The sequence below is a fragment of the Terrapene carolina genome, unplaced genomic scaffold, assembly GCF_002925995.2.
Source record: "Terrapene carolina triunguis isolate 2854851 unplaced genomic scaffold, T_m_triunguis-2.0 Scaffold69, whole genome shotgun sequence".
Lineage (NCBI taxonomy): Eukaryota > Metazoa > Chordata > Testudines > Emydidae > Terrapene > Terrapene triunguis.
The window spans coordinates 43,469,942-43,480,958 of record NW_020664420.1 but is presented as its reverse complement, the minus strand read 5'-3'; the positions used below and the strand labels follow the sequence as shown (position 1 = coordinate 43,480,958).

At 44.9% G+C, this 11,017-nt stretch overlaps 1 protein-coding gene across 1 annotated transcript in view; it reads left to right on the top strand.

Annotated features, from left to right (window-relative positions):
• SSBP2 (single stranded DNA binding protein 2) overlaps positions 1–11,017 on the top strand; it is a 283,155-nt gene that overhangs the window by 247,726 nt on the left and 24,412 nt on the right. The window contains exon 10 of the mRNA XM_024217035.3: positions 1,393–1,428. Within this exon, the coding sequence (XP_024072803.1) occupies positions 1,393–1,428 (36 nt within the window). The remainder of the gene's footprint in view (positions 1–1,392; positions 1,429–11,017) is intronic.

The following is an 11,017-nucleotide window of genomic DNA, read 5'->3' as shown; positions in this document are numbered from 1 at the left end:
GCCCCCCCCCCCCCCCCCCGGCCGGCCGGAGGGGGGGGCGGCCGGAGGCTTTTTTGCCTGGGGCGGCAAAAAAGCCAGAGCCGGCCCTGTTCAGAACATCACAGTGTTTGTGGCTTCTGAGGATAAATGCAGTGGGTTTAAAATAACATTTTTTCCATTTAATAGTGGGGTGTTTTTCAGTGGCCAGCTGAATCATGAGTGGGAAAGATGTGGCCAAGACTATGAAAATGTTTGAGAACTCCCGCCTTAGATACATTTATAAAATATTATCTGTCATCTGCAGTCAGATAAGAAACTTCTTTTAGCAAAGTGATTTTCCAGTTTCTTAATTCTCAGCTCAACTTCCTGAGCTGTTACTCTCCAATATCCTATAGAGAAGATCTATAGAAGTTATTTCATGAAGAGGAAAACTATATTACTTACCAGCAGCTGGAGTTCTCCAGGTACCTCTGTAACGAATCTCCACAAATTGAATTTAATGTTCAATTGGTACACTGACTCTTTAAAAAGAAAGTTCTTTCCTCAAGCATGCAGAAAGAATAGTCAGTGTCCCTTGAGATCAAAGAGAGTGTCATCTTGTGGCCCTTGATTCAGTTAAAGACTTAATCACATGTTTAAGTCCATCACTGTTCCCTTGCTTAAGTCCCATTGACTTAAAGTTAAGCACATGCTTAATGCTGTCCTGAATTGGGCTAATACTCATATAACCTCACTACTAACCTTTTGCCACAAGTTAATGGATCTTTATATTGGATTATTGTGGTTCCTGCAGATGAAACCTGAAGACGATATTGGTAGGTGCAAGTAGCATAACTTGTACCAGAGCTTGCAGTCTGCCTTTTTAAAAAGTAGCAATGGCTTCTCAGCATTCACACATCATAGAGTGTGGATCTAAAGGAGCTAGTGATTAAGACCCTGATCTTGCAGACACTTAAGCATGTCAATTAGTCCTATTGACTTCTATAGGGTTACTCAGGTAAGCAGAGTTACACACATGCTTAAGTGTTTTGTAGGATTAGGGCCTAAGAAGCCACCAATGTCTTGAAAGCAACCTGATTATTTTCAGTGCAAGACACAACAAATATATTACTATGTAGGAGTTGGGACACAGCAATCTTAAACTTGAATATTAAGTATCTTTTATTTACGGTAATTCTCTTTGACTGTGACTCTGTACTGCACTTTTTACTATGGAGTAACCTTACAGTGAGATGTTTCCTAGACAGCATTATGTTTAGCATCAGTATTTGCTCCCTATCCTCTGCCTCTTCTCTAAAAATTAATTTTAAAAATGTGCTTCAAAATAAGATCCTCAATAAATTTTGGTATGGACTGCATTTCTCCATCTTAATGGAAAATAAATATATTATTTTGTTTTGCTTTACATTCTAGATACCGTACTCTTCAGCATCTCCTGGGAATTATGTAGTAAGTACCCTTGTGTGTGTTTGCTCATTAGAATTGATGTTACATGTTATTTAGGCACAGAAATAGTTGTCCAGATGTTAAGAAGAACCCTTGTGTATTGGTTGAGAAGTGAACATCTGATCTGTGTTTAGTTGTTTTGTCAGCCATCTACAGCACATATGTTGGTGTTCATTACTAGAACAGTTATCAGTCTGGTCAAAATTGCCTTGAGTGCTGTGGTTTACTTCAGCATATGTTTCTGTAACCAATGCAATACTTCAATACTTCAGTACTAAAGGAGAAAAAAACAGCCTTTTTTTGGTGACACAATAATATGCTTGAATTTTTGAAGCTCTGGAGAAAAAAATTAATTGGAAGAACTAGAAAAGCTTAAACCTCCCAAAAGATATATAGCACATCACTTAAAAAGACACTCACAGCTAATGTTTTATGGGACATTTTTACTCTCTGTTGCTTATAATTACCTCCTGAAGGCCTGAAAACTCCTTTTTTCAACAACTACCTGAGTGCTACCCTGTCAGCTGCTGGGTCCCGATCACTGAGAGCTACAAGGGATAAAACAACCACTATGTCATACTCCTCAAGGTCCTAGTCACCGAAAGCTTTGGGGGATGAGAGGTCTACAACTGTACTTGTGGGACTGATAGCCTTGCACTCAAAGCTGACAAGTACCATCAAGAGGAGCATGACCATTAGATCTCCCTTAAAGACATCTCAGTCCTTGTAGACCTTAGACCCCAAAATGAGTGTTACTGGGGCTCCAAGTGTGTCCTGTACCATAAAGGTGTCTAAGGCTTCTAAGAGCCATGCCTCTTCCAAACAAGACCCAGTACTGAAGACCTTCTCTGTTACAGGTCACAGCCATATTAGCAGACATTCTACGATGAAGAGATCAACACCATTTGGCTCTCTGGTGCACTCAGTACCTGCTTCGATACCCTGGTCTGCATCTCCTGAATAAATGTTTGTGTAGGCTCACCTTATGGCACATACTAGCCAGATACCCACCTTGGTACTGATATCAACCTCCATCATTCCTGTGGTACCACAGGAGTTCTGGTACTCAAGAGACCTCTTTGTACCTAATGAACCAGAGTCTTCCCTACTGTCTGCTTCTGCACATCCTTCAGTACCTATATCCTCTGGGTCACTGAAGGCACTTTTCTCATCAAGACCTCCCCGATTCCCTGACTTCTGCCATCCAGGGAGAAGTCAGTCCATGGAATATATTGAAGGATATTCTCACTCTGACTCATAACTCTGTGTTCAGGAATCTCCTGTTTATTCAATGGGACATTATTCTTCTCCACATGTGGAGAGAAGGGAGGAGAGGCGACCTCAACCTCCAGCCACCTGAGGTGACCAACTGTGGCTACCTCTTCCTCCTATGTGGTCCATCTCAGTGGCCTTATTGGGCTCCATGGACCCTGTACTGTCAACAACTTCTGACGGGGGAAGGGAGAAGTTCACTCTGCAGTGAGCATAGAAACTCTTGCTCTTCCTTACCTTCACTTCCTCCTCCACTTGAAGAACAAGAGGTGTAAGGGCGGGCTGATAAGGAAGTAACACCTCATGTGAATATTTCATTGTCATCATTAGATGAGGCTGTAATGCCTCCACCACCTTCCATAGCACATGACATTATACAATTCCAGGACTTGAAGAAGTGAATTGTGGATAGGCTTCAGAATTCTTGTGAAGAAGTCCAGGGCCCCCATCATGAACTCCTGAACATTTTACACTTTTCAGCTTAGTCATGCATGCCACTCCCAGTTAATGAGGCTCTTTGGAGCCAGACAGGACCATCTGGCAGACTTGGGCTGTGGCACCCCCAACTTGCAAATGTGCTGACAAGAAATGCATGTCCCAGAGGAGAATTCAGAATTTTTATTTTCACCTCCCTCACTGAATTCCTTGGTTGTGGATGCAGTTAATGAGTGCAGGAGGCAACACAACACAAAAACTACCCCATAAAATAAAGACCAGAAGAGATCTATACTCCTGCAAATAAGAAAAATATAGCAGGTCTCAAACAGTGCAGAGGTCATGCCCAGCTCATTTTTCTAGTTTCCGTAGACCTGAACCACAAGCTGAGACCGAGGTATTCAAAGAAGAAAACATCTACTACAACCACTACATCGCAGCCACCAGCATTGTCCAAGTGTCAGTTTTGATGACTTGGTCAAGAGTCTAAACCACCCATTTCACACAAATCTACTGCTGCACTAACCAACCCTCTTCCCTGCCATTGGATTCTGCCTCTCCCATTTTCAAGGCTCCTGTGAGAGAATAACATCCAACAAATGGATTTTGAAGCTTGTAACATCTGACTATTCCATCCATTTCACCTCCATCTGTCCCTCCCACCCCGTTCCTTTTCAGGGACCCATCTGACGATCAGTTGCTGAATCAGAAGGTTGCCTCTCTCCTACGTTTAGGGGCCATAGAACCAGTTTCACTTCAGCACCAGGGAAAAGGATTCTATTGCAAGTAATTTCTGGTCCCCAAAAAGATTGGGGGATGGAAACCAAATTATATTTTAGACATTTCAACAACTACATGAAACAACAGAAATTCAAGATGGTGACCCTTGCAGAAAAGCAGTACATATTCCCTTTCTAGATTCCGGGGATTGGTTTGTGACACGCTATCTTCAAGACATGTATTTCTATATTGTGAGTCACCTCTCTCAAGAGATTTCTTCAATTTACAGTCAATCACAAACACTTTCAATATACTTTCAGCCTCTCCTCTGCCCCAAGGGTATTCTCAAAGGTGATGAAAGTCAGAGCCACTCGCCAATGTCCTCTAGACATTGTTGTCTTCTCTTATCTCAATGAGTGGTTACTCCGGAGCCTATCTGATCAGGAGGTCCTATCAACACTACAGATGACATGCTCCTTGTTTCACACCTGTGGTATCCAGATCAATCTAGTAAAGTCCATTTTGATCCTGGTTCAACAGATAGATTTCATAGGAGCCTTTCCAGATGCCATGATAGCCAGGGCTTACCTACCTGTGGACAGGTTTGTGGTTCTGCAGACTCTTATTGCAAAGATTCAGTTAAGTCCTCAAACTTCGGCAAGGAATTGTCTTCAGCTATTGGGCCATATGGCGGCGTGCATCTTTGTGAGCTAGCATGCCACATCCTATCTCCACTGTCTACACAACAAACAAGCACAGCCTCAACAAACAGGTCAGGTCTCTAATCCCCATCGAGTTCTACACTTGCTCACTTAGTGGAAGAACCCATCCAAAGTCTGTTTGGGAATCCTCTTCTTTCAACCTCCTCCAACCACCATTATCTGTTCAGGTATCCCTCTTGGGATGGGGAGCGTATCTTGGTCCTCACATCATCCAAGGCAAGTTTCTTCCCAAGAGAGTCACCTACATGTCAACATTCTGGAGTTGAGGCAGTCAGGAATGCTTACTCCCACTTTCTCCCACTGATCAAAGCCAAATCAGTCAAGATCATCACCTACAATGTGGCCTGCATGTTCTACATCAATCGTCAGGGTTGGACGTGTTCCCCCTCACTCTGTGCCGAAGCAGTGAAGCTCTGAAGTTGGTGCATTACCAACCACATAGCCATCTCAGCTTCTTACCTCCACTGCATACAAAACGTTACTGCCAACCACCTAAGTAGACACTTTTCTCAGTTACTACTGGGAGTTGGATTCATGAGTCCTCCAGAGTGTATTTCTAACCTGGGGACTTCCAGAGGTGGATCTTTTTGCTACTGCCACCATGTAAAGTGTAAGAAGTCTTGCTCTGGGCAAGACTCAATTCTGTGTCTGGGATGTATTCCCATGCCATTGATCTTGAAAGTTCTCAACAAGATTAAGCAGGACAAGGCCAAAATCATTTTGACTGTACCAACTTGACCAAGACAAGTTTGGTACCTTATCTGATTCAATTCACATCTTGTCTGCTGCTGAGACTTCCTCTCAATTACCACCTGTTGTCTTGGGATGCTGGTTGGACACTTCACCCCAATTTGGATGTTTTGTGACTTCAAGCATGGCTAGATGATTCTTGGGGTTAGAGATTTCCTGCTCAACGGCGGTATAACAGGTTTTGTTAAATAGCAGAAAAACATCTACTAGAAATACCTTCAGAAATGGAAGAGATTTCACCTATGGTGTATCCGTCGACAAGTGCTTCCTATCTGTTCTTCTCTTCCACCATTCTGGAATACCTGTTAGAATTAAAAAGATCAGTATGAGTTCTTCCAAGGTTCACTTGGTGACTGTAACAGCTTTTCACTCATCAGTGGAAGGTTTTTCGATTTTTGCTTACCCCATAACCTCAAGATTTCTTAAAGGTCTGATGAGTCTTTATCCATAGGTTAGAGAACCTGCCCCAGGATGGGATTTAAACCTTGTCCTAAATGGCCTTATGACATATCCCTTTGAACCGTTAGCTACATGTTTTCTAGTCCACTTCTCCATGAAAACAGCTTTCTTGGAGGGCATCACTTCCACTGGAGAGTGGGAGAATGGGGGGCTCTAATAGCAGATCCCCCCTTTACAGTATTTTTCAAGGAAAAGATTTTAAAATGGCCACATCCCAAGTTCCTACCCAAAGTGTCCTCTGAATTTCATCTTAGCCAGACCATTCATTTACTGTTTCCCCCCAAAACCACATCATTTCAAACAGGAAGCTACTTTCCATTCCTTAGATGTCAGAAGGGTGTTAGATCTTTTATCTAGACTGGACCAAGCCATTTTGAAAATCTCCCAGACTGTTTTGATTTAGGACAGATCTAAAAGTTCCTTTATTTCCACCCAAAGGCTCTCAAGGTGAATCTCTGGATGTATTATTTCATTTTATGACTCCGCCAACATCTAACCTCCTTCTAGTATTTTAGCCCATTCTACCATGTTGCAGTCTATGTCTATGACATTACTCAACGATGTTCCAGTTGCTGACATTTTCAGAGCTGCAACTAGGGCTTCAGTACATACTTTCCCCAAGAACAATGCTTTGGTTCATACCTCTAGGTCAGATTTGGCAGTGCAGTTCTGTCTTCAGTATTGGAGTCTCCTCTGAAGCTCCCACCATCCTGTTGGGATACTGTTTGTGAGTCACCTGAAATGGAGCACCCATTCGGATATTACTTGAAGAAAGAAAGGTTACTCACCGTGTGTATTAACTGGAGTTCTTTGAGACGTGTGTCCCTGTGGGTGCTCCACTACCTGCCCTCCTTCCCCTCTGTTTCGGAGTTTCCCTGGTGGGACTTTGTGGTAGCGAAGGAACTGAGGACAGTTTGCCTGTGCAGCCCTATATATTGTCACTGTGGGGCACGAGGATGTGTAGTGCACATATGCAGGCTGAATGGGCACTACTACTGATAATCTTTTATCAAAGGCGCGGGGGGCACAAGCACATCTGACATGAAGCACCCATAGGGGCACACATCTTGAAGAACTCCAGTTACTGTACGAGATGAATAACCGCTCCTTCCAGGGCCGGTGCAAGGATATTTTGCGCCCTAGGCGAAACTTCCACCTTGCGCGCCCCTCCCCCCAATAAATCACATACATTATACACAATACACGGTCACAGAGTAACATGTTATAATTTAGAATTTATGTTTCCGCGCTTTAAGTTTAGCAAATTTAGAAACAAGTTCCTCCAAGTCAATGCTGTGAGCAATGGCATGTTCCAGGGCCGCCCAGAGGATTCAGGGGGCCTGGGGCAAAGCAATTTCGGGGGCCCCTTCCATAAAAAAAAGTTGCAATACTATAGTAACATGTATTTGGAAATATAAAAAATAACTAGTAAAATACATTCAAAAATTAATTTGTAATAATTTGAAAATACACTAAATACATTATTTAAAAACATTAAAAGCTGTAATTATATGTATACATTTGCAATTACATAATGGGCTGTTGCTGGGTGATGGTGATGGTTGGTACCAATGGGCTGTCGCTGCCTGGGGGTGGTGCTGCTGTTGCCCAGGGCTGGGGGGGGGAGCTGGGCTCTGGGTTCGGGGGTGTCCGCCTCAGAGGGGCTGGGCTCGGAGCTGGGGGTCAGGGCTGTGGGGAGGATGGGGTCGGGAGGGTTCTGGCTCAGAGGGGCTGGGCTCGGAGCTGGGGGTCAGGGCTGTGGGGAGGATGGGGTCGGGGGGGTTCCGGCTCAGACAGGCTGGGCTCGGAGCTGGGGGTCAGGGCTGTGGGGGGGATGGGGTCAGGGGTGCCCGGCTCAGAGGGGCTGGGCTTGGAGCTGGGGGTCAGGGCTGTGGGGGATGGGGTCGGGGGGGTGCCCGGCCCCTTACCATGCCGCTTACCCCCTCTCCCAGGAGCCTCCGACATACTCGTGGTGGCCCCTGCGGGGCCCGGGGTCTGGGGCAAATTGCCCTACTTGCCCCCCCCACCCCGGGCAGCCCTGAACTCAGATACCGGGCATGACAGAGGCTGGAGCAGGGAGAGGGGGGCACTGGGGCAGCTCAGCTCTGCAGGCTGCCGTCCTCTCTATCTGCCCACGCACAAGGGGAGCAGGAGCAGGGACCAGCCAAGGACCAAGGGGGCAGGAGCACAGGCGCCTGAGGCCGAGCTGTGGGGAAGCGCTTACCTTGCCCAAGGCACGGGCGTCGGGGTCCTCTTTCTTCCTCTGCTCCACCAGACCGCCGCCTGAGGCTCTTTTCTGGGGCTGACCGTGGAGGCTGAGCCAGAAGCCCTGCTGTCGCGCCCATCGCCGGCCTCGTGCCACGTGCACTAAGCAGAGCCGTGGAGCTCTGCCCAGCCGTCGGCGTCCCCACCGGCAATGAGAAGAATCGCATGGGATGGAGCGGCCGCTGCGCTGGGAGGGAGAGGGAGTCTGAGCCGCCGGCAGGCGCGCGGACACAGGGGAACCCCTGGGCTGCCTGCCGACGGCTCAGACTCCCTCTCCCTGCCAGCGCAGCGGCCGCTGGAACGATGTAAAAAAATTTGGGGCGCCGCTTTTTGGTGCCCCCAAATCTGGGCGCCCTAGGCAACTGCCTAGTTGGCCTAAATGGTAGCACCGGCCCTGGCTCCTTCTGGTGCCCACAATTTTTTCCTGACAGTTTATATTTTTTGACTTTTTTAAAGGATGTTGAAAAACTGGAGCAAGTGCACCAAAAAGCCACAAAAATTATTTGAGGGTTTGAGAAAATTCCTTACAGTCAGAGACTTAATGAGTTCAGTCTGTTTAATTTATCAAAAAGAAGAGAGGTGACTTGATTACAACGTACCTTTATGGGAGAAAATACTGGGTACTAAAAGGCTCTTTCTTTTAGCAGACAAAGGCATAACAAGCAGCAGTGGCTGGAAGTTTGAAACCAAATCATAGAATATCAGGGTTGGAAGGGACCTCAGGAGGTCATCTAGTCCAACCCCCTGCTCAAAGCAGGACCAATCCCCAACTAAATCCCCAACAGATACATTCATATTTAAAAAATCGGGACACATTTTTAATAGTGAGGGTGATTAGCCATTGGAACAAACTACCAAGGGTCGTGGTGGATTCTCCATCAGTGTAAATTTTTAAATCAAGATGGGATGTTTTCCTAAAAGTTATGCTCTAGGAATTATTTTGGGAAAGTTCTAGGGCCTGCATCACATAGATCAGACTTGATGATCACAGTGGTCACTTCTGGCCAGTTAATCTACACAGGGATAACTGGTTGAAACTGAATGGCCTGTGATACACAGGAGGTCAGATTAGATGATCTGAACTCCATGAATCTATGGCATCTGTAGTGGAACAAATCTTATTAGTAGATACAGGAGGCACTCCATGGTCTTGCTCAATACACTAGTGAAGGAGAAGTGCAGGATAGTGACTGGTAGTTGGTAGGTTACATTGTCAATCATTTAAGGGGTCAGAGATGTATGTGTATGTATGTATGTATGTATGTAGATTGGTGGTATACAGGGACATATTATTATTGGATAACAGATTTGTGTTTAGATTAAAGTTATTTGTTAAATGTATTCATTAACTTGCAGCCAGCAGTATTAACCCACAAATATCTCAAGTATTTTATTTATACCAGCTCAGAGGCAGGGGCAGCAATGACTAATGCAGCATTACTGACTTCGATTATAGCATAAGCCTGGAAATAGTGTTCATGAATGCATTGCTGCTGCTTCAGAGCCAGTAAATGGTGTGTTTTGTAGGGCCAGGGGAGGCTCCAGGCACCAGTGCACCAAGCGCGTGCCTGGGGCGGCAAGCTGCGGGAGGCTGCCTGCTGGTCGCCATGAGGGCGGCAGTCAGGCTGCCTTCAGCGACATGCCTGCGGAAGGTCCGCCGGTCCCGCGGTTTCAGCTGCAATTCAGCGCCGGGTACGCCAAAGGCGCGGGACCAGCGGACCTCCCGCAGGCATGCCGCCGAATCTGCATTACCAGTGGACCTCCCGCAGGCATGCCGCCGAAGGCTGCCTGACTGCCGTACTTGAGGCGGCAAAATACACAAAGATATTTTTCAATTGTTCTAATTCCAAAACTTCCCCCCGCCTTCCAAAAATGTGTTGGTCATATTATAGCAAATCTCAGCAATGCCCCTTCAAGCAAACAGGAACAATCACACTTTGAAATCTCAGTATGCTCCATGACATGAAGTGAACAGAATGGATATTGAAACAAAATCATTCTTTTTGATAGAAAATGTGCTATTTTTAAATATCAATAAGACCTATGACAATGAAAACTACGTTCTAGTAATAGCAATTTATAGCATTTTTATTATGGAAAATTTCAGGGTTAATTTTTTATTGCATATTAGAATATTTGAATCAAAACTGTAACCAGTCAACTTTTCATTGTACTTCAAGATATTACTGTAGCTGCAAATGTGGCACAGAAGAAATTATGGTGCTGATGATGCTAAAGAATTAAGTTATTTAGAACAAAACAATAGGAGTAATTTTTTTAAAGAAAATGAAAAGAACAGCTTGTTCAATAACCAGTGCAGTCTGTTTAAATGGTTTGTTTTCACAGAAAAAATTGCAACACAGAAATACAGAAAATTAACAGAAAAAAAGAAAATAGACATTTCTTATTTTTAAATGGATTTAGCAAATACTAGATGAGCTCCCATTCTCTTTTATCTGTAATGTAATAGCAATATACCTGCAGATCTGTACTCAGATTTACCAAGCTGATCTTGTGCTGAGACTTTGTCATTAATCTCAAGTCATTTATCCTGAGTTATATGTGTACAAATATGAAAAAAAGAGAATGTGTGATGTTTTATTAACTGAATTTAGTTTATCAGGGCCTGGATCCACCAAAGTTTGAGCCACACATTCCACAGAGAGAGACTTCCACTGAACAACTCTTCTTCTCCCATGTGATCCCTGTACAGTGTGACAACAAGCAGTAGCGTATTCTGCCAGTGTTGACACTACAGTTAGCAACCTGCTGCATCACAGTCAGTGAGGAGAGAGCAATACCAGCTGGAAAATTGGCTATAGTAGAGAATCAGCTGTATATTAACACCCTTGGGCCCTGAACAAAGCATCCCTTCTGTACTCCAGTACTGGCAGACAGTAGCAGAACCCAAAGTTTTTGAGCAGTGGATCTCTCTGGATCCAGGGATCTACACATACTGGGATTCAGGG